We start from the raw sequence: 26650 nt of genomic DNA, 5'->3' as shown, positions 1-26650 counted from the left end.
TGTGTTAGCACAATTGCTTTCTAGACAAGTTATGCTACAAAGCACTATAAAGAAATACTGCCTTGGAATTAGGGCTTCCTAATGCAGCTTCATTACAGTGAGGACAACACCTGCCTGCAGCAGTTTTAAGCCTGATCTCAGGTAAAAACCAGTTATCAATAAAAATAACTGTTCTCCTCATAAGTTTGATTGTTCAGACTACAAAACAGATTTTTTAGACATACGATTGCTACAAATCTCTCTGCACACATATTTTAGGTCACATAACATGACTTAAAACATGGGTGCACTGTCAAGGAATCTTTTGTATAATCACAGGTTGACAGGGTCACAGAATCACTCAATGTTTTTTGCTGGAAGGGACCTCCAGAAGTCACCTTTTCCATCTCCTCTGCTTAAGCAAAGCCACCTAAAGCAGGCTACTCAGAACCATGTCCAGATGGCTTTTGAAGGATGGAGACTCCCTAAATAACAGACTGGATGCTCAGGTAGGTGCCATACCAACAGCTACATAATCAGACTGATTCCAAAATGCAGTCATAGGACTCAAAAGAAATTGCCACATCTTGATGATGAACCAATGCCAGAATACTTTTCATTGCCTGCACTGTATCTCATGGCTGCTGGCATACTGTGAAGTATATTAATAAAGAGGCTTTTCTAGGTTGAGACCGTGGAACAAAGGGGCTTACATTTCAAATACAAGTTTGTTCACTACCAAAAGTTTTCTGTGAATCTCTCCACATGCTTCTAAAAACTGAAGTCTGCCCTTGCATAATACAAGTTCATCAAATGATGCTAGGAAAGTAAGACAGTCACATATGCCCATATATTCCTCCAGATAGAAAAAATGAAAAAGCATTAAAGCTATTTTAACCCCAAGATATATTAGCATGTATCAAATTCTTGGTAGTTATACATCTCTTTAGACTGTATTCAAAACTTAATTGATAGACATCACTATCTCCAGAAAAATGTGCTTATGTAGAAGCCATAAATCTTACTTACAGAAGAGTCAATTTGGTTGTATCTTGCAATATCTTTGTGAAGAGTCCTCAGAATGATCATGGCCACCATGCCAGATAAGAAGAGAACGATTACGAGGGAATTCATGATACTGTAGTTAAAGAAAAAGTCAAACTTTCAATCCACTTATTCAGGTTTCAGGACATGCACTTCAATTCATACCACATGTATAGCTCAAGATACTCAGACCTTTTAGTATTTTCCTACCTAGAGAAGATAAACTGTTTTAAGCTACGTATCTTTGATTTCTTAGGAGACAAAAGTCTGAAGAACAGTATTTCATGATATATTCACAGTACAGTTACCTATTGCTTTTCTTTATTTTCCTTCTTACAGATCAGAAGTAATTTCTTTAGTGAAACAGATACAGCTCTTAACAGCTTACAGCTCTTAAAGCAGACTTTGTCAAGTAGATTTTATATCTATCAGTCGATGAAATCTACATCATGCCATTTAATATTCTGTAAAGACACATTTAATCAGATTAGCCTTTCCAAACACTATCTTAGAAATCATTAACATTTTAACATAAATTATATAATTACTTGATATCATTTGCATGGTACAGAGGCAAATAAGAGTTTTTCATATACAACTTGTAAAAAAAGCCCTTTTTACTGTAACTAGCTGCCAAATACAAAACATGCATTACACATCTGTACCTACCTCTTAGCAGACAGTAACATTAAGAACACTGCAGAGAGGCAACATCTCAAAAGTTTTACAGAATGGAGATGATAAAGTAAAACTATGGAAACTGTTTTCCCTTTGGACACTAATGGTGCATTCCTTTGGTGAAATGCAATACTACAGTGAGATGGAAGACTGATAAAAGTTTGAGGCAAGTTTTCTTGCCTGAAAACTAACAGGTTTTGTTCTACCACAGCAGAATTTATATATCCCTAAGAAACACGACTAAGAAATTTTTGCACTCCTTTGCAAGATTATTCACTAAATAAATGCAAATCTTACCTGAACCACTGGATGTTTGTATGTGGCATGGACTCCAAAATGTAGTCCCACCTGGAAGCCCACTTGATGTTATTTTTTTCCTATGAAGAAATTAAACAGCAATTAATAGAAACAAGTACAAGTTTTTTGCAGCCTCTGAGAATGAACAAGAGTGTCAAATCTCTTACACAAACCTTCCATTTGAGGTCTCCCATTCATGTCCTCTGTCCTAAGCCTCATCTTTCCATAATTTGCTAAGTAGCTACCTGCAGCTCACAAATACATGCTGAAAAAGAATCATGCCATCACTACAAAAGATTCCCAGCACAGCACAGTGATTTGTAAAATTCAGCTTTGTTAAACATGCTCTATGAATATATTTCTATTTTCCCCTGGAATTCTTCTCTCCCATCATCTTTAATGTATTTAGCAGGGGCTTCCTCACTCCCTGCCTTAAAGCTGTCTGATACAAACTATTTCCCACTATGATTCCTGACACAGAACTTTTCTTTCTAGATATCCTATGAAGGATTTAAGAAGAAATAATTTGGCAAATTCCACCTTTGAAAGATGCTTCTACTCTCTTCTATCTCCTCTAAACTCTTGATGTGTGCAAGTGATGATTCTTTGTGACCCCCAAACCTTGACCTCTACAGCTTGCCTCATGCAATGTATGCCTCCTGTCCTGCTACCAAATTCTCCCACAACTAATTTGAAACTAATGATAAAAACTAACAGAGAAGTAGGAAAATAAGCAGTTTTGAAGTGCATGGAAATTGAGATGTGCCCAGTGTCTTCTGCTGGAAGCTCCTGAAACCACAGCAGCTAAGCCTCATCTGCTCCACCCCCTAGAAAAAGAGAGTAGGCAGCCCAAATGCATAACATACTGTGTGAGCAACCAGCCAAAGTTCATGTTCCAAGTCTGAATTGCAATTTATCATCAAGATTCAAACACAAATCTTAATGGACAGGAGCCTCATTCACGTAGTAAAATTAGAGACTAAAGAGGATTGGGTGTCTCAAGGGAAAAGTAACAGGATACAGAGCCTTGCACCTCAAGGTCATTGGTTCAAATCAAATTCAATTTGGAAGAATGAAAGCTGTTGGCATATGACAGCTGCTTCACTGCCTGTACAAAATAAGCTGGTGGTCTCAAGCCAAGTCTGTTACAATTGGTGTCTTACATCAGAAGAAACAACCATGCTTTCAGGACAGTCTGGAACTGAGGTACCAAGTTTAAAGAAGCTTGAACCAAATTATCCTCACCCCCACAGAAGGCTCACTTTCCATGCTGGGGTAAAGACCCAGTTGCAAGAAAAGCCTGATTTCCTCCCAAGTCAAAACAGGCAGAATGAAGCCTGTATTAGTAAACATTAGTGGATTAACGCTAAAAGAGAAATGGCTACCTACTAAAAAAAAAAAAAAAAAAAAAAAGCTAGTGAATAAATGCAATATAAAATGAGACAAACTGCAATTTCACTAGAAAAAACAGCTTTACAATATGCTAAAAACAGTTTTTAACAAAAAAGCCCCTCCAAATATAACAAACATCTATTCAACATGTGACTTTCAGTACCTTACTGAATATAGAGCACACATCAAAGAAGACAACTCTTGCAGTTATTCAATCTACTACCTTTCTATTAATAATAAAAGTGGGCAAAAGAAGTCTATTTATACATTTCAAGAGTTACTTAAACTACAGCAATGAAAATGTAGCAGGTTTGAGGAAAACTGTTTCACAAGCCCATCCTTATGGAATTCACACTCCTTTAATCCAGTTATGGCTGTTACCAAATTATCCTGATGGCTTCATTTCATTCTTTTGGGGAATTACATATTCCTGTAACAAATTCAATACCCACCTCAAATGTCACAGAGTAAGTGTAGATCAAATTCAGTTTATTGGTGAATTCTCCAGGAATTTCCATAGGTGGACCTTCACAACTTAAGTTGTTTTCATCTGTATGTTTGTAGCTAAGGAAGGGGGGGAAAAAGTTAAATAAAACTGCATATGCCTTAGAAGATGAATTTTCACTAATTCTTTTCTAAGGTAATCAAAAGAAACAAAAAAGAGTTGTGTGTGTCATTTTACACCAGATAAGAACCTGCTTTTCTTTTCTTCTACCAACAAAGGTTGAAGGTGTTAAAATGTATTTTTATTAATAATTACATTTATAGCTAGGGATAATGAGAAAAATAATTTATGTAATTATGCATCATTATTCAGAATTTCTCTAACAGTCTTAAAGAGCCACCTGAACTGAACATAAAGTCTCTGGAGGCAAAAGCTAAAACCTTCCCAGAAAGCATCCAAGGGACTTGGAACACTATCCTACATTCAATTAATACCAGTACACACTTCTGGGCATTTGGAAACATTAAAGGTAAAGTTGTTTGCTAAGCATGGGGCAGATGAGCACTGCAGACCTCTGAAAGGTCATGAAATGGAGTTTCACTCTACCCATTTTTTTGCCATGAGCAGAATGAAGTGCCAGTCCAAAGCAAAAATGCTGCTTGGTTAACCAGGATGTGAAGTCTGGAGATCTTGACCTGCCTAGATGGTAAGTTTTAACACAAAATACCCCTCCACATTTTAATAAAACTGTATTGTTGGAATGGGACTTAACCTCTGTGTGCTCACTGGTAAGGAAGACAGAATTTCCTTGCAATCTCCCAGAGTTCTCATCTTCCCTGTTTCACAGGGTGCTTATTTTATTCTGCTCTATTTGGGACTGTCCTTCTCTTAAAATTACTATTATCTTTTTACACTGGGACAAAAGACATGACTGTAGGAACCCTTCCTTTTTCCATTCCTCTACAAGTGGTCTAATTTCACATCTTTTGAGTCTTGTTTACTCTGAAACATACAGAATACACAGAGCAACATTCACCATTGTAAAGTCCAAATATGCAAACGTTTCTCTGGAGCACCTTAGAAATACTGCAGCTATAGAAGCACAAAGTCAAATAAACATTAAGGTTTGCTTGAATTTGCTGCTGTGAACCTTCTCTAACACTGAAAAAAATAGTTTCCCTCTCACAGCCTCTTGAGACAATTGTATTTATCCAATTTAGATAAATAATTCTACTTTGTATGTATTAATAAATATCAACAACTAAGTCAAGCCACAAAATAATAAAACTTGCACAACAGGCCTAGGGTGCTTCAACAAATACTCCCCATCAGGACAACTTCAGGGTTGCAGCAAAGCACTAAGCAAAACATCATGTCAGAGAATGACAAGGTTATCTGCAACCTAACTGTGCCCCCTTGTGGTCTGCATTACTGGTGAAAAGATGAAGTCTCAGTTTTTAATGATTCAGGAGGCAAATGATAAAGCTCTACTCAAAAATTGAGAAGGTTGGTGGAATCTTCTTGCTACAATTTCAGACCACATGCAAATGTAAGGAATAAACTTGCATAGCAAGTATAATTCACTAAAAACACACTACATAATTGCAACAGATAGTCAAGTATACCTGAGTCATGTCTGTCTGACTTGAGAAACTGTGGTAGCATAATTCAGGAATGTACTTAATCTTTGTAGAAAGAAGGAAGTATTTAGCTAAAAAGAAAAGCAACTGTGAAACTGTGACATTTTATAAATGGACTGTAGTATTCAAATATAGGCAAGTATGAACTCCATGAGTAGACTGACAAGAGGTCCAAGTAATCACTTCAGTCTGTTTCTGACCTCTTATTTGCTGCATCTTCTCTCTGGTCAACAAAGAAACTAAGAAGCTACCGTTTCAGAAAAGAAGTTCCTCTTATAAAAAATAGTTGTCATCTTCTGCTGTGCTAAATACCAGTATTAAAATACCAGTATGGTATTTCACCTACACCTCAGTATCAAAACTAAACCAGGAAAAACTACACCTGGACAAACACTGTACATTCACACGAAGTACATTTGGGAGTCAATGTAGCAACAGTCAGAGAGATGATGTGGGAAGCTGTCACTCAGTTAAAGGATGTTTGTTTCTCAGAGTATCTGAAAACGGGCCTATTGAAAGTAATGCACACCCAGCTACCAATCCATAAAAACATGAGAAACCTTCCATTGTTTGTGTCAGGTTTTACAACTCTGCATAAGGAGTTGTTCCATCAGGAGAGACACATTTAAAAAAAAAAGTTGAATGACATTTACAGTCATGGAACTGCCTTTTGTAAACACAGTTCCAGACATCAATCAGTGTACTGACAGTTTTAGCAGTTCCCAGAATAACCTGTAAGAAAGAACTTACTTACACCAAGTATAATTTTAAGTTTGCAACTACTGTTAGGACTCCTCACTATTACAAGTGGCTTCTTTGATGCACAATTACCTTTGTGGTCTCAGTCTTGCCATCACCAGTCTTGCACCAGGCCAGTTTTCATCCTTCCCACTATGGTACATGATTGTTATGTCAACATGGTTGAAGAGGTAGAAAGTGTTCTTCTTGTTAAACTCTGACTACAAAACAGCAACAAAGATTGAAAAACTTCAACAGGAGAGGGCGCCAAGCAGTCAAGAACTTTAGAATGAAACAACTGTCCAGTGAAGGAGATGAAAAGGCTAAATACTTCAGTATTCACTCTTACTTATTAACATATCCATGCAAAATCTCTCTGTATTTTCCTATATGTCATATTGTATTCTATAAATACAAACCTACATAATAAAGTATCACATCTGTGCTACTAGTAGGAGTTAAACGTGTTTGACACTATTTTTGTATTTACCACAAAAAAGCTGCCAAAACAAGTTCAAATATATATTTACTCAACATACAAGTAATTCAGATTCTCCATTTGTCCCCACCCCACAGTCTTTATGATGCTGAAGCTGACAAACCAAGTTCTGCCTTAAAAAAAAAAAATCACCTTCACCTTCAGTAGCTGCTCTGCTTTGCCATCCCTATCCTTTCAGAATTTGGAATTATGAAGAACTATCTAAAGCTCAGATGATAACAGACCCAGTCTGGACTTGGATTTCATTCACTCCTCAACACTGCAATTGGTTAAACACTTTTCATTTGAATTAGGGGACCAGGATGACAGACTGCCAACTGAGTTTCCAAGTAAAATAATTCCTTTATTTATTGCATATATTAGCCATACCAATTCTGTCCTCTGCCACCCTCCCAGCAAAATATGAGGGTGGCTTGCATTGAATTTACCTTTCAATATGATCAAGATTCCCACTGGGAGAATCATACCCATGTCATACTATAACCCAACCTTTAGGCACCTTTTTCCTTCATTTCCAAAGCAGTAGTAGAAGATGCATAAATGTGAGGATGAACTGTAGGTGGGCCATTGCATGCCAACAACCCCTTTTTCTGCCCCCATTTTTAAAGGGCTAATTGTGTCTTCTGGGGAACAGGTATTTGAGCATGCTTCCAAGAGAGGATGACATTCCCCAACTCAGCCCAAAGACTACACTCATATCCATGGTGCTACAATCTCATTTGCCCATGTACCAATCACCTCTCCAGCTCTGTGCTGTGCAGCATTCTCACTGCAAACAAAATCTATGGGCTACAACTGACACTGGGTATGACCACTGCTACACTGGGGGAGCATCTGCACCATGGTGAGCACACATGTGATTTGCACAGCACTTCCTGGACACACAGTGCAAGCTCTGTAAGTGCTCACCAGGAAATTTAACCACTGCTGCCTACATCTCATGCCTTCCCTCCGAAGGAAAAACAAACAAAAAAAACCCTAACAAAAAGCCCAAATGAAACAAAAGAAAAAAAACCCAACAAACTTTTCATCCAAGTCTTTGCTACAATGGTTTGCTGTGTACCAGACAGCTCCCAACACAACATAGACCACCCCTTCAACTGGAAACAACCTCACATACAAAGTAACAGCTGAACACTCAGCTAGGACAGTTTGTTCAGATCACAGACCACTTCTGAACCTGAGCTGGAAGGTAACGGCAGAGTAAGCTGAACACTGACAAATGCAGCACCTCCAAGAAGCTTCAGACTTGCTGAATACAAATCAGCTGCCTGCACTGCATGCAAGTAAGTTGTGGCAGAGCAGAGTCACTGCAGAGAGCTCTGTCCTCACTGGGAGGAGTACAGCCCCTCACTCCAGGAGGGATAAAACCATATTGTTATTAATTGTAACTGTACTGGTTCACCTGGAACTCCCAGGATAACTGACACATTTTGAATTGTTGTCAATATAATTCTTCCCCCGTCACAGCTCTGTTTGTTATCCTCCAACCACCTGGGAAAATGCTGACACATTTAACAACCGTGCCAGCTGTAACATTGGCAACTAGAACACAGTGCTCATTTCTGGGTCTAGAAAGCTTCTATCTGAAACTCCTAAGAGGAAGGTCTTGCACATAAATACAACATGGACAAAGAATGAATAAAGATAGTTACACATGCAATTTTAGAACAAAACCTCAATTTTCTAAGGCTTTTAGTAATACAGTAATTTTATAGCTTTATCTACACTGGTCAAAGGATCTATATGAACTTTGTTGTGTTTTGGGTGTTTTTTTGTAATGATTGTATCAGTGAGGCACTGCATAAAGCAGCAGCATTCAGCTTTGGCAATGCCCACATGCTGAACAGTAACCATATTTACAAGACTCCTTTCTCAGGAAAAGAAAGCTTAAAATAAAGCTGCAGATTAAATTACATGTGCTATACTAACAAGAAAAGTTTCACCACTTACATTTATAACACAAGCATCTTTAACTCTACCATCTGGAGTAACAAAACACCCTATTGGAAATCCTGGATTGCAGTATTTTTGTCCATCTTCCACATCATAGCACCAAGTTACAGGCATGTTGTCAATAATCCTAGACAAAAAGAAAAGAACATGTCCTCAGAAAAGGATGCACCCTATTTCACATAGACATTTAACATTCATGTAATATACATTTCAGTAGTGCCCACACGATGCACAGCAGAGGGCAATTATCACATAGAAGAAACGTAAAAAGCCAGAAAGAAAAAAAATAAAAGAAAAAAAAAAGCCAGCCTCAAGCATATATCTTGTGCTTACCAGTGATGCTGATAATTCAACTGCATTCCTTTCTTCAGAAAAGCTAGTTTGCTTTTATCAGCACTGTTTCCTGGGTCATACGACCTTGTACAAACCTTCTTGCATGTTTCTTGCTTTTTAAAAGTGAACTGTTAAGAAAAAAGCACACAGAAAGAGTAATCTCAGTTTTGCTTCAAAAAGCTTTGGGTCTTTTTTCATGTAAAGCTGATTTCTCTTGAGATACTTCAGTTCCTTGCTATAGAAGTTTCTAAAGCTGGAATTTCCCATGCAATAGCTTTAAGGAATATTTCAAGATTTATGTATATCCAGCACCTGTAATGTCCTTTCACATTGCTAAAAATCTCTTCAATAGCCCACACAAACTACATACAGATAAACCTTAAGAGCTGAAATTTGAAAATTAGTAGAAAAGGCAATGTTTTCTTCTTTCACCAGTTTATTTTGGTAATTTAATCATCTGCTAAACCAGACTTTTAACTACATATTTTTTGAAGGTTTACTCTTAATTTTAGCTGTGCTTCCACATGATTGTTAAGTTATTAGACAAGGCTGCCAAAAGTGAAATAAGTTGCACAGCATCTATGCCTCAAGTGCAGGTATTACCTAACATGCTCACATTTGTATATCAAACATCTAACCCAGTTAGGATTTAGTGAGCTAATAGTATTAAACCTTATGGAAAATCCTAACATTATCAACACCTGCTAACCAGTAACAGCATTTTCTGGTTACTGTAGTGTGGTGCCTTTTCCAACAAGTAACTGCTAATGATAATCTATTCACAGAATTGTCAGTGTTGGAAAAGACCTCCAAGATCACTGAGTCCAGCCATTAACCCAGAAAAAACCCTCTCATGCAGCATGGCCTGAAGTGTCTCATCTCCACCACCATCTCATTCCACCACCTGCCTGACTACTCTTTGAGTAGAGAAACTCATAACATCTACTCTAAACCTCCCCTGGCACAACTTCAAATCACTTCCTCTGGGCCTATCATTATTTATTTGGGAGAAGAGGCCAGCACTCACCTCACTACAACCTCCTTTCAAGCAGTTGTAGAGAGCAATTAGATATCCTCTCGGCCTCCTCTTCTCCATACTAAACAATCCCATTTCCCTCAGCCACTCCTCATAGGACTTTTTCTCTATACCCCTCCTCACCACCTTGATTGCTCTTCTCTGGACATGCTCCAGAACCTCCAGATCTTTCTTTTAGTGAGGAGCCCAGAACTGAACACAGAACTTAAGGTTCAGCCTCACCAGTATGGAATACAGGAGCACAACCACTTCCCTACCCCTGCTGGCCACACCCTTTCTGTGTGGCCACATCACTTCTGCTCAACAGCTATCTAGCCCAAATTAGCCATCATACTATGTATTTAAAAGCTTCTTGTGGCCAGCAGTCATAAATTTTAAAACTGCATAGCTCAAAGAAAAAGGGACTTTTAGGAGAAGTTTACACAAGGGAGGAAGCATCACCTCCTTAAGATTCCTTTGAAAAGATGTGATTGGGTCCCTCATGACTGAGCAGCAGCAGACCTAGAAATTCTGCTGCCTCTTTTTCTCACAGGGATTTAGATTGTCCTGCAACCTTAACACACAAACTGTCCAGTTTACAGCTTCACCAGCAAACCCCAGCCTGGAAGCTGCACTTGAGGAGCACACAGCTTTCAAGGTTGAAGAGCCAGTGTTTGACCATTATCTCCTTTACAGCCAAGAGTCCTCCCAAGTTGCTGAACAGCATGTCAGAGATGCTACATTTGATCTTTGCCAACGCAGAGCCTGAAACAGAGAAACACTACATACCTGATCTACAAAATACTTCCACATACATTTATTTTACAGAACATTTCAAGTGACATGTCTCAACAATGAAAAATTTTCTTTTAGTCAACAGATGTTAAGTCTTTTTAAGAAGGAAAAAGCTGGAAGTGAGACCCAAATTGGCTTCCCCTTCTCTGAAAGTACAACCAAGTATATGAAATGGTTGCTGGACCACCAGTTAACAGCCTCCAACACAACATTTAAAAAAATATTTCGTATCACCTAACACACTATACACTCAGTTCAAGAACTATGCAAGATATAGTTTCTGGATTTAATCTGCCACAGAGGAAGAGGAAAGAAGAGTGATTACTGGCTCAGCTTCCTAACTTAAAATAGTCACCCTGAGATGTCTTGGGGGTGGGAGGGGTTTTGTTCTTAATGCATAAACACTATAAAGTTTATATTAAAATAAAAATAAACCAAATCATCTAATTTTGAGCTGTATATGGACTACAGACATCAGAATGACAGAAATCAGAATGACAGAAAATTTAAGTAAGCTCAACTTCAAGGAATAAAAAAAACCTTATATGGAGATGATGCTATTCTCTCCCCAAACAGCACTTGTCCAAGATTTTCTGATGGTCTTTTTTCTTCCTTATCTTGACAGAAGTCAAAACTGGAAAAAAGGGGAAAATATTACCTGTAATTTTTAACTGACATATAACTATAAATATTGGCCTAAAATATTTTCTTGAGCTATGTCCTTAACATCGTACTTTTCATGCTTCTTTTGGTGGGTCAGCCACTGTCAGCATAAATCTGCCTTTGCCAAGAATTTTGGCATCTATTATATAGAAATATTCATACTTCTTATACCAAGTTCATCCAAGATAAATCACAACTTCAGTACCTTAAAAAAACCACATGATGCTTAGTCAAAGCACCTTTTTCAAACAGCAACTTAAACAAACAATGGAATGTTTAATTTTAGGAAAAGAAGACTGCTACAGACTTCAGAAATTGCAAAACAATTTCAGAAAAATAACTACACCCCTTTCTTAATGAGTCTTTAAAATAGTATTTAACATGAAACATGGTCCAAAGAAGGGAAGTGCTTTCAATATTAATGTGCCATACTGCCAAATGCCATTCACCAACTCTTTCCAACTACATACATGCTGAAATACTCGGGATAAAGAATGCAACAATTCCGGATCTTTGTTACTTTAACACCAGTAGCAGTAGGTCAGAGGAACAAAACAATTGCTACTCTTAGGTGTGTAAGTACTTTTCATTAAAAAAAAAAAATGGCCCTGAATTTAAGGGCTTAGTTCAGAGACACTGGGGGCTTTTTGAACAGAAGTCTCTGCTCTTACTGCTACTGTTGCATGACAGAGGATAAAACCTACAATACCCTCAATTTCCTCTTTTCTGCATGCCTAGCATCAAGGCTGCAAATCACATTTGCATCACTGCTTACTAGGCTTACAAATCTAGGGAAAAACAAGTAATAGTCTTCATAGATATTAAAAAAAATAAAAAACCACAACCAAAAAAACCTCCAAGAATTAAATACGGAGCTTTGATAGAAAAAGGAAAAATAAAAATGACTCTTCTGACTTCTTCTAGTTGCCAGAAACTAAGAACACAAAGCTCCTGTCTTCCTAGACTGGACTAGCAGGAAGAACTTTCAAACCTAACAGACAGTCAACACTAAATCTCATCCCAAAAGAATGCACCTGTTAGAAATCCAGCAGCGTTGTGTAACAGACGATGGTCAGAAAGCAGAGGTGTGGCCTTCATCCCTTCCACCCCCCTGCATTTCATTCCTGCCACCGAACACCGGATTTATGTCCTTCCCTACATCCCAAATACTGCTCACAAGGAACACATGTGCTGTCTGAGGACCCGTATCACTGCATTGAGGACAGAGCAGGGTTTCCACACGCTTCTGGAAAGCTGCTGCCAAATACTTACGCATCATACTCGTACGGCAGAACCGATTCAACCGAGTCCAGTCTGTTCACGAAGAGCTCGATCAGCGACTGAAACAGGAAAGGGTAGGGAGAGAAAAAATATGAAAAAAACACAGACTTGCAAAAAACAAACGCGCGGTCGAGACGAAACGCATCGCGGCTGACGAGAGCTGTGACAAGTTTCGGAGCTCGCTATCCCACCTCGGAGTTACCACACACTTGTGACAGGCCCCGGAGCCGCTGGGCCACGCCGGAGCCGCCTGACCCCGCCTGCCCGGCCGCCACCGGGGTCTGCAACGAGGAACCGGCGATGGACCCTCCTCCTGGCGCTGACTGAGGAGGAGTTCAGCGGGGAAAGGGAGGGCTTCGCCATAACAAAACACCGGCGGCACCAAAGGAAAGGGTTTGCTGGCTTCCCGGAGCAAAGCTTGCCGCCTAAAGGAGACGGCCCGGAGCCCGCAGGCAGCAGGTCAGGGATTCTCGGCAGTCTCCTCCCTCGCAGCCGAGACCCCGAGCGAGACATTCCCCGCGGCAGGGCCGGGGGAGGGGACCGCCCGTGTCGGGCCCTCCCGTGAGGGCTCTCTCTCACCTTACAGCCCTCGCTCTCCTCGCCCTCCTCACAGAAGCTGACGGGCGCCAAGCCGGGCAAGTAGAAGGCGGCACAGAGAGGTGCCACCAGCAGGAGACCGGCCGCCAGCAGCCTCATCTTCCCCCTTGAAGAGGGGCGAAGGCACCATGAGCCGAGGCGGCAGCCCCGACCCCCCTTGGCCAGCGCCTTGCTGAGGCGGCGGAGGCGGAGGGCGGGAGCGGCCGCGTCACATTCGCGTTGGGGCAGCGGCGCCTGCGCGCTGGGAGGTGACGCCCCGGGCGCCATGTTGAGTCAGGGCACCCTGAGCACGGCGGCTGCGCCCGTTACCGCGGGCGCTGTTGGTTCTCGGGTGTTTGTGGAGGCTGTGGCCTCCCCCTCGGTGGGGGGGTGGTTTGTTTCCCTTCTTCCTTGCGTTCCACGCTCACCTCAGTCTATTTTTCTTAGAAGTACCCTGTGGTGACTCGTACCAGAACCGCTTTCCAGGTTCAAGTCCCCAATACTCCCTTTAGGTTTTACAGGCTGAGAAATCAGGGTGGAAATCCAAGATTTTGCATCTCAACCTCTGCCTCCAAGGCTGTGAGTTTTAAGAGTTGTGTTTGATGAGCCTTTTTTTGTTTTGTTTTCCTGATGCCTAGCTCAGAGGTTTGTGGTGTCCCGTGGCTCCGTGCTGCCCCAGCACAGCCGCAGCGGTGCCACGGACACGATGCCGAACTCCAGGTTCCGGTGCCATGAACGCGATGCCGAGCTCCAGGTTCGCTTGTGCAGGTGGCAGTGGCCAGAGCAGTTGTCCCGGGAGTGTCCCCGGGCAGGTTTTTTTTTATCCTGGTCCTCTCAAACCAGGACACAGTGCTCAAGGACATCTGCAAAACCTGTCCGAGAAGCAGATACAAGCGATGGCTGCAACCTGAGCTCTGTGCTACCCTGGGAAGGCAGATCCAAGACACAGCGCTAAGGTCATTCCTCTTAATTCTTGGTAGGCAACCCCTCCATCTTCCTCTATTTCCTGTTGAGGCGAGCGGTTGCCACTCTGGTTTTCAAATGCAGCTTTGTAAATGTTTGAAATTACATTTCATCCACTTCTAAAACCTAAGGAAATCTTTCTAAGCTGTGGTAATGCAAAGACAACTGTAACTGTGCTTGGTTAGATAGCAACTGTCTTCTGTGTAAATGTTGGAGTTTTCCTCATCTCTGTTTCCCTAGCTATACCATCTATTTCCTATTCTGTGGGTGCCAATATTAGTACCCCTCATTATTAAATTTCCTGCGAGAAAATCCAAAATTGAAAGATCATTTGCAAAAGAAACCGATGGCTCTTAAAAAAAAAAACAAAACCAAACAAAAACCAAACACAAAAAAAAAAAAACCAAACAAAAAACAACTAAAAACAAACAAACAAAAAAAAAAGGACAGGAGGGGAAGAATTAGAAGCTGTATATTTATTATATATCCTCTAATTCTCTAGCAAAGATCTGTATCACTGAACTAGGAGCAAGACCATATATAAGTTTCATACTAGAATACAGTAAAATACCATTCCAGTGTGCAGTGTAGATGGAACTAAGGTTTTGATGAGAGGCTGATGAAGATATCTTTTGGGACAAAGGATAGAAGAATTTGGCCCTAATATAATTGCAACAGTTATGTTCAAATGCTGTCTCAAATGTAATTCTGTTCATTCTAATCCCATCTAGCTACATGCACAGGATATGTGACAGAATGTTAATAAAATGAAGTTCCCAATGAAATATTTTACTCTTTTAATCAGAAGAGGAAAAAGTGAGTTCAGTTTGCATTTGCTTATCTTTCCAGTCACCTGGGAGATGGTCAGCAAATACACCACTGTACATCACAGAGGCACACAGAGACTGTTCACACAGAAAGATACTATTTTTAGCATGCTTACAGGACTAGCAATTTGCTTTAGGTTTCACTGTTCATTGGAGATGAAGAGGTTTAAATTCTTCTGTGTTGAAACTACAGTTTGAACCTTTATTTCATATGGTAATTGAATGACTGTCTAGTTGTGCCATTCTTCAGCAACTGCATTGTTATCACATGCAGTATCCTCCCACTTAGTTACCCAAAAGTCATCTTTCCCTTTTCCTATGCACAGTAAACAGCATCAAGGAACTCTTAGCATCTCTGCTGGAAAAGTGAGGATCTTTAAGTACATACTGCAGTCTAGAGAAGTGTTTGAGAACTACCTTCTTTTTTATTCTCAACAGACCTGTAAGGTTGTCTGAAGTAAGGTTGCCTTCTGCTTCCCCTAACACAAAGAGCAGCTGAATATCAGTGTCTGAGCAGAGGAGACTGAAAAACTGGAGATAAGAACAGAGTCTGATGTTCTCTTATCAGGATGTTAACAGTTACACAGCTCATTGACTGTAACAGCACTGGGCAGTTCCAGCAGAGCCTATAGACTCTGTGGCACCTCTCAGAAATACAGGTTTGTAGAATACTACCACGAGGGGGAATACAATACACAGAGGAGCTGAGCAGTGTCCATCCCATGTGGTAAGTGGATCAGGTTATGTGCTGGTGGACCAGATTCCTTGTCTCCTATGACTCTGACGAGGCAACACGAGCTAGGAAACTACAGCACCATCTCTGATTGCTTCAAACCCCCTCCTCCCCTCCTAATGCTCTATGCAGCTGCACAAACCGAAGTGTGGGAAGGAATCACAAGGGCTGTAGGATGGTAAGGTAAGATAGAATCACTGAATCATTATGTCAGAAAGGATTTTTAAGATTGAAACTGTAAAACTAGATGCCACGTCCACTGTTAAACCATGTCTCTAAATGCCACATCTCTATGTCTTTAATACCTCCAGGATGGTGACACAACCACTTCCCTGGGGACCCTGTTTCAATGCTTGATAACCCTTTCAGTGAAGAAATATATTTTGCTGGAGTGTGTCCAAAGAAGAGCAACGAAGATGGGAAAGGTAGAGGGTTTTTTCCTTATAGCTCCCAGCAGGTTTGTTGGGAAGCCCTGCCAGTTCTAGGGACTTCTCAATGAAGACATGCTGTGGTGTCTCTTAGAAAAGGGATCTTGGTATGTAGGAACAAGAGCCTGAGTAGGTACCATGTACCACTGCCTACCTACAGCATGGATACCCTTTGAGAAGTCCTAGGAAAAAAACACCTGCTGACCTGCCACAGCTCATTCAGGTGCAGTACAGGAACCAGGACTTGTTCTAGAGACCAGATCCTCAAACCTGAGAGACATCCCTCAACACCACAAATCCCCAGTAAGGGATAAGGACTGGCCTTTGTCATTCTGTTAATCAAAACTGGGGTCAAGGGCTTTACTTGAGGTTCTCATCTCAGTTTAAGCCTCCGAGGGAGGGGTATCGCCATACACGTGTTCATTAAATGAACTAAAACCTTCTTGCACCTCTTTTTGCTGAAGGGGTATAATTTCACCAAGGCCAAACCGACCCAACTCCGCGTGGTTCCGTTTCCCGAGCAGTGAAGCAGCTCCGGGCACCAATTCGGGAGCCGGACGAGGCTGACGAGCAGACAAAGAAGCGGAGGCCGCTTCTCCCAGCCGGGAGGATCAAATCGAGTTCATACACCTCAGCTCACACCCCGGTTGCCTGCTAGACGCGATGCTCCGGATCCGCAACCCTCGCCCAGGGCCCGGCTGTTCCTCCTCCCCCCGTCCTGACGGCCCCAGGGGACCCCGGCGCCGCGGCGGGATGAGGCCGCCGCCTGCATCCGGGGCCCCGGCCGGCTGGTGACGTCAGGGTATAAAAGCTTGCAGCGCCTTTGTTCGCTCTCATTGCGCAGTTGCAGGTCGGTGGGAGCGGAGGTGAGCGCTGCCAGGCGGGCGGGGCAGGCCCGGGGGTTGCGGGGAAGGGGAAGGCAGCATCCTGCGAGGCGGGAGTGGGGTGCGGAAGGTGGCGGCACGGCGAAAGGCCCGGCTTCTGGGTGGTGAGCGAGGTGTGTTCCACACGCCGGGTGCTGTGGGGCCGAGGCGCGGTGGAGCCAGGCCTGGCTCCCTGACCGCCCGGCCTCGTGTAGGTTGGAGGGAGCGGTGCGGCTGCGGTGGGACGAGAAAGCGGGGGTGGGGGGGGGCCGGGGTCCGCACCGCGTGAGACAAGGTGGCCGCCATTTTAGGCGCGGGGGGTTTTGGTTGGGGTCCCGCCGCGTGAGCCTCCGCATTGCCGGGGACGAAGAAGGGAAGGCGGCGGCCGTGCCTGGAGCGCCGGGCGGAGAGTTTAAAACGGGTTGAGGTGCGCGGTTGGGTTAGCGCCGAGGCGGTCGTTGGCCACGGGGAAAGAGAAGATCCCTTGCCAAAGGTGGCCGCCATTTTGTGGAGGTGTCTGGAGCCCGCGGAGGGTCCGACGCCCCCGCCGCTCTCCCCCCCCGCTCTGCTCGGCCCCTTGCGCGCGTTCGCGGAGCGGAGAGGGGGGCGGCCCCGCGCCCGCGGTGCTCTGTCCCCGCTCCCCCTGTGCGCGGAGGAGCTGCGCAGGCTCCGCTGCGGGCTTTCCCGCCTCGTGGGCTGGAGGCATGCGGGTAACGCTTGTCCGCTGGCGCCAGGCGTTCTGCCAGGCACCTCAGGGCTTTGCTTTGTCTTCGTGCTTGGCTTTTTTTCCTTACTTTGGCCTCCCTCCCTTTGACTTAGCTGTGGCATTGCTATATAGAGTTGCAGTGATGGACTGGTATCCGTTTAAGCTGACACCGTGTATTCCAGGACTTCGGTGTAGTGTACTTTAAATAATTTGAAGAACGAGCTTGCTGTATAATATTGGTCCAAGCTGACTTTGAAGTTAATATCTTATTGTTATATTGACGTACTAAGTAAATTTCTTTAAATACCTGTCAGGATTTAGAGGGAAGGAGTGCTATAGTTACTATCGAGGGTAAAAAGACAGTAACCCTGAAAGACACTTCAGCTTTAACAGTGCTACTTCATCTTGAGAGCTCTCATCAGAGCTTTGTTGCACTTCTGAGGCAACCTAATCTATTTTACATAGACTATTTAATGTGAAGAAGTAACTGAAAGCAGTACTACTTCTAGCAGCTCCAAAGTAAAAAGTCATATTCTGTGAGATAGCATGAAAGTCTGTTGCAGTCTGATATTTTGTAACTAACAACCTTGTCCTTTTTAATAGGTCATTTGCAGAATCAAAATGGTTGAAGCAGATCGTCCTGGGAAGCTGTTCATTGGAGGCCTGAACACAGAGACTAATGAGAAAGCCCTTGAGGCTGTATTTGGCAAATATGGACGCATTGTGGAAGGTAAAACAAGAAAAGGCTTTTTATTTTAAGATGCTAAAAGATAAAAAGCAGCAGCATAGCTGTGATGACTTTTTTGGCATTGATCATCTGAAATGATGGTGCTTTCATGTCCTCTAAGAAGTTCTGAGCTTAAAAGGTTAAATAAAGGTTAAGTGTTGCTGCCTATTACAGGAAAGGGTAACATGGCTTGGATTTTTTTCTGCAGTACTCTTGATGAAAGATCGGGAAACCAACAAGTCCAGAGGATTTGCATTTGTCACGTTTGAGAGTCCAGCAGATGCAAAAGATGCTGCCAGAGATATGAATGGAAAGGTAGGAATTAAGATTAATTTTCTTGGTGTTTTACTGAGTAGCACTGTTGACCTTCAGGGTAAATTAACTAGTTATGGAAGTTGGAGATGCAATGGGTTAGGAGATCCTGGAGACAGGACATAACTTTAAACTAGGCATAATGTCTCTGTGTCTGTTAAGCTGGAATGATTTCTTGATTTTTGCATTTGACAGTAGAAAGTGGAGTCTGGCTGTCAGTTATAATAGCTATTTTTTTTTACATTGGTGATGGAGGGCTTTCTAGTAGTCAGCTCTTTGTTCTTGCATGCCTACTGTAATGTGTTTCTTTTCTTATACTTGAATGCAGTATTGTGCAAATTACATTTTAGGGAAGTGACTTTCCTGAAAACTACTGATGTTTCCCTTAATATGGGTTTAATGTGACTTCCCTGCTTTCCTGGAGCATTGATGCTGTTGATGCTCTAGCTGGTAAACTGTAGATAGCCTCATACATTTGTGAGTTGCATCATCAATCTATTTGGCATGTGTGAGTAGCAACTTGTCTGTTAATGTGAAATAGGTTTCCAGTTAGCCAGCGAGTGAATTTACTTGTTTACACCCTGCAGTGCAAACAATATGATTTTTAAGAGGAAATAGAAATCCATATGTAAAGTCTCCAAAAAGAAAAAACTTGAGAATTTGGAACAAAAGTTCTGGGATAAATACCAGGATGATTTGTCAAAGATTGTAGGCTGATGTGATCTGTGTCTGTTCCAGCATGTGTTTAAAAAGCTAGATGAAGTTTGCAAAGTGAAGGTCAGCAGCTGCTTATCTTCTTAGAGATGCTGTCTCTTTAGGTAGTGGAAGTTGCCTTTTCAGTTCACTTGAATTTCTTTCCCAGAACAGTTGTGTTAAGGTCATGCTGCATTGGCTTTTTTAAGCAGTGTGTGCATGCCATTCATGTAAGGTGAAGAAAGCTCTACTGATTTGGATTAATTAACACTTGGGATTTTGGTAGCTGTTTGTCTTGTTAGTGTAAGACATCCAAGTGAAAGAAAAGTGTCAGTTACTGCAGTCAGTAAGTAAAGCACAACAAATATAAAGCACTTTAGGAATAAGACAATCATCTTGCTGTAGTGTTTCCAATGAGCACAAGTAGTAAAACTTCCTGGTTTGTGTTACAGCAGCCTTTGTGCTGTGTGTACTTGGTTTCTCGGTTCTTCAGGACAACCTCATGGTATTTAGTGTTACTTTATTTGGAGCCTTGCTTCACTTCTAGACAAGTTTAGCTTTTGTCAAGGCAGAGAGTAACAAATCTGAACCAGTATGTCCTTGAAGGTGCTATTTGTATGGGATTTCTTTTCCTATTGTGCAGTTTGCTACAGTTCTGAAGACTTGTTTACTGCAGTTCTTAAACACTAATTTCCTCTGAAGTAGTCATTACATTGAACCCTCACCTAAAGTAGCAACAGGCACCAACAGTTAATTACCAGACTGAAAGGAGTTCAGTCTAATCCTAAGTGTGTGTGGAGTGCAGCTTTCAAATGGAAATCCTTCTGAAAACAATCACCAACTGTTTGGAATCTTAGGGCATGTGTTTGCTTACATTGGAAACGGTCAAGAAAGTAATGGGTAATACAGCAGCTAAATGAAATTGAATGTTTGTGGCTGAGGTAATGTCTACATGTTCTGGAATGCACCGCCTGTATCACTGTCAAGAAACACTGGAAAGTACTGCCTTGTGGATCATCAATTCTCATAGTTTCTGTCTTCAACATTACAAACATAAAAATGCCTTCATCTGCTTTGAAATTTGAACACCAAGCAGTATGTGAAAAGGACATCCTCACTCAGGATTTGGCCTAGATGGAATGTTTCAACATAAACCCTTGCAAGATGGTGCATACAGCTCCAGTTCTGTACTGGTCCAGCTTACTTCAGCCATGGATATGAAAGATTCAGAAGATGTTCATGAGGCAGTCTCCCATCCTCATCTTCAGAAAACATTCAGGACAGCACCACCACTCAAAAAGACTCCATTCTGAGGAGCAATATTTCAGGCGTGCTATGGGGAGAGGTTGTAATAAATCAGACTGTGGAGTTTTCCATTTGGAAATAATGGCTTGAAGCACTTGTGAGAATTACAGGCACTTAAGCAGCAGAAGCCCTCTGCAGATAAGGAGTGAGTTGACTTGTCTAGCTGGGGGAAGAGCTCTGCATTGCCAGCATGTTGCTCTTTCTGCCACTCCAAAAGAATTGAAGTTGCAGCCAGTAGAAAGGGCTGACTTAGGTTCTGCAGGAGTAAATTTGAGTTCCATTTTTTACTTACCAAATTTTCATGAAAAACATATATTCAATGTTTTCCTCCTTGCTGGGTGGGGGAGAGGAAGGGTTAATCATGTTTCATTGGAAAATGGGACAAGCATAGACTAGTCTAAGCTTGCTTGTTGAAGATTAATTTCATTCCTGCAGAAAGAGGTCAGGAGATGGTGGTTTTGGAGTGCAGGTGGAGATTTTTTTTTTCACTTAAATTACTTTCTCTGTGGAGTTGGGTCAGTGTTATATCTGAGCAACACTGAAGAAATGTTACGAGTACTTCATCCTAACAAATTATGGAGAAGAATCTTAATTGCATGGTAGTGAAGTCTACATCCTGATGTCATGAAGTGCTTCTCTGGACACAAGTGCGAATACTCCAAGTCTGTAATGGTCATTCTGTGCAGCAGGCTGTTCTCATGCTCTTCAGGTTTTAAGGTCCCAGCTACAAAATGGATAACTAAAGAGAGAATATGACCTTAGAGGAAACATCTGGGAAAAGCCAAAGATCTAATTCCAGTGTACACCCTGCCAAGGCAGCTGAATTGTTAGGAGGCTGGAAGCAAATACTACAATCCAAGCAACAGTCTGAACTGCACAGCCTACAGATCTGTACTCAGTACTACAGAAGGTTGTCTTCCTCTAATCAACAAAAAGTGTTTCCAAGTCTTTTGGTGAAGAAGCAATACAATATGTAGAAGCTCAGCCTGATAAGGAAAAATCCCTGGTTCTTGAATATATTTGACAGGAAAGCCTGCTTGATGTACCATCAAGGAACCTGCAGAAATGCTGAAGTCACTGCAGCATAACAGTTAAAATGATCCATTGGAGAGGAAAGCCCCATGTGATGTTAGGTTGCAGTTTTGTGCAAGTTTCTGTAACAGTTTCTTTGGAATACTTGATTTCTGCCCCTCTGCCTAAACTTTATGAATTTCAATCACCTTTTCTGTTGGATTGTGGAACAGTTTGCAGGACAGTCTTCAGAGTCTGGTTAAGATTTCCTTGGCTGACCTCGCATACCTGTATAGATTGTTCATTCCACAATTTATGATTGCAAATTTATTATTTTTGAGTATCTCGTGTCTTAAATGACTTTCATGGTTTTTGCCCGTACCATACTAAAATACTACTATAACACTCTGAATCAAGGTTACAGACACCAACTAATGAGTGTTTTGTTAACAGCTGGTGCTTTGGGCTCATTGAAGAAAAATTCCTTATTCTGAGGTGGCTTGTGTGAATTTTATCTGTTCAGTGGTATGAGACCTTTCTTTTTTGACTTAAGAATCTATACAATGAAGATGTCCCCTCTACTTTAAAATAGGGCAAACTTTGACAAAAAAGTAAATCTTAGATCTAATGAAAGGTCTCTTTTTGGACCTTGGGCATAGCTTTTTAAGACTGGAGTCTTTAATAAAGACAGTTTCAAAAGAAACTTAACTTTTGCCTAGGTAAGATGCAAGGCAAAAGGAAATAGGAGGAGAAATAAGGAAAAACTACCTCCTACATAAAGAACTTGGACCTAGCATGCAGGTTTTCAGAACCCATGCTAGCAAAAGGGGATGGTATTTGATTTTCAAACTTCTTATAAGCTGTCACGAGTCTACCATGAAATTGAGAACAGAAATTGTGATGGCAAAGCGTGAGGCTTCAAGCCCACTGTTTTGAGATGGATGACAGATAAATTATGATGATGACAAAAAAATGATATAAAGTGAGAAGTTCCAGTGATTAGAGGTACTAATGCTTGCATCTGGAATGTTTCAGCTTGTCATGCCAAAAGGCTTTTCTGAGAAACTTTTTTCATAAGTAAAATACTTTTATTTAAGCAAAGCCAAGACCAATACAATATTACTAGTCTGTCATAACTTTTTTCCTTAAAGTGGATGAAGTTGGACCTGTGAATATGCACACAGGTTTTTCAAAGAGCAGCTACAGCTATGTGTGGTGGCTGAATACTTGGGCTGCTAAGGTGGATGAATTCAGAGAGGGCTGGATTTCACTAGATCTCAGTGAAGAACAAAAAAGATTCAATACCTCAGTAAACGTTTACCACTTTGGAGTATGACATGATTAGCCAGTCACCTTCATTTATTATTCCAAAGAAGTGCAATAAAGCAATAAACAACACTTACTGCTTTTATAATTTGTTAGTTGCCATGGCAGAGTTAAATATTTAGCTGCAAAACAAAAAAAAAAAAGGGGGGTGGGGAATAAACAGTGTTTGCCAGAATAGATGTGTAGTAACCTAACTTCAGCAGAGCTTGTGGTCTTGGCTCTGCTGTAATTGGCAAATCTGTGGTGTCTGAGAGATTATGTAGAAATTTGATTAATTAGGTTCTTACCACCTGCTCATGCTTCAGGTGTAGTAGTTGGCTGCAGAGTTCCTGTTAATGCAGGTCTATATACAAAAAAAGAGCTTCTCTTTTTTTTCCACCAAAAACCAAACCAAACCAAAGTACATCACAAAGCTCCTCCACTCTGGAAAAGCAAGTAATAGATTAATTTTGACAGTCACCTTTTTTGAAAACCCAGCTTTAAACAGTAGGAAAAGAGAGGTGAAATACCATACCCAGTCTCTTTGTAAATGCTGAAATTACTTCTAAATGCTTCAGTGATCACCGTTTTATCAGGACATCAAGAAAATGTACTAAACGGCCTCCCCATTGCCAGAAACCCCAACTGAAGCTAAGATACCTTCAGCTTAATCATGTAACTACTGGTGCAGTCCTAGTTTGGTACAAAAGTCTGTGGCAATTGAAAGTAAATTGGAGATCATAGATCATGTTTCGTTTGCAGAATAAATGACATGGGGCTGCCGTAATCATTGGACACTTGTGTTTTCACTGAAAGTTCTTTCTGATGCTGCTCTGTATTTTTTTCATCAATACCACAAGAATGAAGTACTGTAGAAATTAGGCCCAGCGTGCTGCTGAGTACATGGGGACTAATACTGAAGACTGAAATCAGTTCTAGAGTTGCTCTAACTTTATAAAATGGAAGCCCTGTAATAGTGAAGCAAGAGGGGCTCTAATTTAAGAAATAAAACCATGACTGAGCAGTAAGTAAAGCAGCTTCTTCTTTAGTCATTAGATGGGAAGGCAATTAAAGTGGAACAAGCAACCAAGCCATCCTTTGAAAGTGGTGGTAGGCGTGGGCCACCACCCCCTCCACGAAGCAGAGGTCCTCCCAGGGGCCTTAGAGGTGCAAGAGGCGGAAGTGGCGCGAGAGGACCACCTTCAAGAGGGAGTCACTTGGGTATGTATTTACCTCTCTCATTATATACTTCGACAACATACAAGACAATCCCATTGGAAGATGACAATAATCCTACTGGAAAAAAAAAAAAAAAAAGTCAAACAGCCGAATAGTGCACTCCTTGTTCTTTATTAAAATGATGAAATGTGATCTCGGCAGTTTAGTAAAAATTTTTTATTAGGCAAGTACACCTTAAGAAAAAAGCTTTCAAATATGAAGATTCCCTTCTACAACTAACACTCCACTTGACTTTTGGCTATGAAAGAAAAGCAAAACTCCTACCCTGCACGTGAGAAAGGAAGCTTTCTGGTATTCAAGTTGAAAAAGCGATTCTCTTCCACCAGGGAAAGGGAACTGCCTTTCATTCTTACTAGCAAGAGTTCTAAACTTAGTAAATTTTAGGACCGATCCTTCCAGGTTATAGTGGGAGTTACGGAAGCTAAGCCTGCCTTGTTATAAAACAGTGTGGTAAAGGTTTCTGAAGTGGGAGGGTAGTATGTTATGTGATACTGGATATTTTTAAAATTAAGATCTAGCTATTCATAGAGGCTTTTCAGTATCAAAACTGTCGCTTAAAAGGAAAAGCAAGCAGCATCTGAGGCAAAACAGTAAAAACTGCAATGCAGAAAAATAACCTGGAAATAGTGAGAACTCCTGTCTTGCAGAGTCTGTGTATTAGGTTCTACAGACTCTGTAGTGCCTCTGTTCCCTCTCTGTAGGATCTTCTCTAGAAGTACATCTTTCCAGGTGGCTCAGGTCTTCTGAAAACAGTAACTTGTTGAGCATTTAAGCTGTAACTGATGACAGCTTTTAGCTGTCACATGCTGTGACTTCTGGATAAGTTCTAAAAGACAGTTCTTGACAAGAATTTGGACTATGGAAAAGTTAACTTGGTGGGCTCTCAATCCAACAGTAACATTTAGTAGTGGCCCAAACATCAAAGGAGGCTTTGAGGTCTAATTGTAGAGGATTACTGTAATTCACAGAGTGGTAGTAATAGTGTTTGGGTTATTATAGTTCAGGCTTTAGAAGCGTAGAGGTGAATATCACAGGAATAATGAAGTTGGTTATCCTTATCCTGCTTATCCTTTTAGGGTCTTCTCGAGGGCCACTTCCCATGAAGAGAGGTCCCCCTCCACGAAGTGGAGGCCCTCCACCTAAAAGATCTGCACCTTCAGGACCAGTGCGTAGCAGTAGCATGGGAGGCAGAGGTAAGGATTTCATTAATTATTTTGTTGCTTAGTCAGCTGTAGTACCTTTTACTTCACTCAGGTTCAAATTATTATAAAAATTTAAAAAAAGATTCAAATTATTTAACAAATTGCCAATTATTGATTCTAATATAAGTCTTGTGGGATAGTGTATTGTTTTTCTAATCTATCAGTTCTCCAATATAATACGAATATAATGTACCAATGTAATATACCAATATAAGATACCAATATAATTTTGTAGCTGTTTGGAACAATTCATCTGAATTCATGAGTGTCTTCCTTCTAGTGCTGATTTAAAATTGTAGAAGCAGAAATGTTAAAGTACTTTTGTCTACAGAGATCTATCTATATCACTGTTAACAGTCTGCTAATACTTGGGGGCCTTTGAGGAGTTTCCTGTGTGGCTAAATGCTAATTAAGCTAAAAATGTTGCTGTTTCTCTTAAGCTCCTGTATCACGTGGAAGAGACAGTTATGGTGGCCCTCCCCGGAGGGAACCAATGCCCTCACGAAGAGATGTCTACATGTCTCCAAGAGATGATGGCTACAGCACTAAAGACGGGTAAAATAGTTTTTAATACTTGGGTTTGGTTTTTTTGTTGTTCAGAGAAGAATTTTGATCCCTCAACTGTATGTTGCACCTCAAAAGCTGACATCTCAATTCTTCTTCTTCTTTGTAGTTACTCAAGCAGAGATTATCCCAGTTCCAGGGATACACGGGACTATGCACCACCTCCACGAGACTACGCGTACCGTGATTACGGTCATTCCAGTTCACGTGATGAGTACCCCTCCAGAGGATATAGGTACCTACTGTTGGATTTTTCTCCCTGTCATTTTATTTGTGCTGTGTTCCCACTGATTTGTACTAAGTCTTAGTAGTCTTTCCTCCTATAGTGATCGTGATGGATACGGTGGGGGACGTGACAGAGACTACTCGGATCATCCAAGTGGAGGCTCCTACAGAGATTCCTATGAGAGTTACGGTAAGAAGCCATTTTGAGGATCATGT

At 41.4% G+C, this 26650-nt stretch overlaps 2 protein-coding genes and 1 non-coding gene across 7 annotated transcripts in view; 2 read left to right on the top strand and 1 right to left on the bottom strand.

Annotated features, from left to right (window-relative positions):
• Positions 1 to 13634, bottom strand: part of LOC139802773 (transmembrane 9 superfamily member 2-like) — a 30999-nt gene extending 17365 nt beyond the window's left edge. Inside the window, exons 1-9 of the mRNA XM_071758258.1 lie at positions 13335 to 13634; positions 12747 to 12814; positions 11352 to 11445; positions 9002 to 9129; positions 8666 to 8795; positions 6307 to 6434; positions 3843 to 3954; positions 1999 to 2078; positions 1009 to 1117 (exon numbers count right to left, since the gene is read on the bottom strand). Of these exons, the coding sequence (XP_071614359.1) occupies positions 1009 to 1117; positions 1999 to 2078; positions 3843 to 3954; positions 6307 to 6434; positions 8666 to 8795; positions 9002 to 9129; positions 11352 to 11445; positions 12747 to 12814; positions 13335 to 13619 (1134 nt within the window). The 5' untranslated portion in view covers positions 13620 to 13634. The remainder of the gene's footprint in view (positions 1 to 1008; positions 1118 to 1998; positions 2079 to 3842; positions 3955 to 6306; positions 6435 to 8665; positions 8796 to 9001; positions 9130 to 11351; positions 11446 to 12746; positions 12815 to 13334) is intronic.
• Positions 1 to 26650, top strand: part of RBMX (RNA binding motif protein X-linked) — a 336703-nt gene that overhangs the window by 308944 nt on the left and 1109 nt on the right. Inside the window, exons 1-8 of one of the 5 annotated variants that reach the window (XM_071757987.1) lie at positions 17023 to 17148; positions 18455 to 18581; positions 18787 to 18893; positions 24254 to 24425; positions 25520 to 25636; positions 26086 to 26200; positions 26319 to 26444; positions 26536 to 26624. In XM_071757987.1, the coding sequence (XP_071614088.1) occupies positions 18473 to 18581; positions 18787 to 18893; positions 24254 to 24425; positions 25520 to 25636; positions 26086 to 26200; positions 26319 to 26444; positions 26536 to 26624 (835 nt within the window). In that variant the 5' untranslated portion in view covers positions 17023 to 17148; positions 18455 to 18472. Of the gene's footprint in view, positions 1 to 17022; positions 17149 to 17174; positions 17385 to 17614; positions 17639 to 18454; positions 18582 to 18786; positions 18894 to 24253; positions 24426 to 25519; positions 25637 to 26085; positions 26201 to 26318; positions 26445 to 26520; positions 26625 to 26650 lie in introns of those variants that run through there. The other 4 variants (XM_071757983.1, XM_071757984.1, XM_071757985.1 and 1 more) reach the window with 4 other exon arrangements.
• Positions 18640 to 18712, top strand: LOC139802799 (small nucleolar RNA SNORD61). The gene has a single exon (XR_011728791.1). It is a non-coding gene; the product is annotated as a small nucleolar RNA SNORD61 (small nucleolar RNA).

This window comes from Heliangelus exortis, chromosome 14 (assembly GCF_036169615.1).
Source record: "Heliangelus exortis chromosome 14, bHelExo1.hap1, whole genome shotgun sequence".
NCBI classification, from domain to species: Eukaryota; Metazoa; Chordata; class Aves; order Apodiformes; family Trochilidae; genus Heliangelus; species Heliangelus exortis.
The sequence above is the reverse complement of the archived record's forward strand: the minus strand, read 5'-3'. Positions and strand labels throughout refer to the sequence as shown.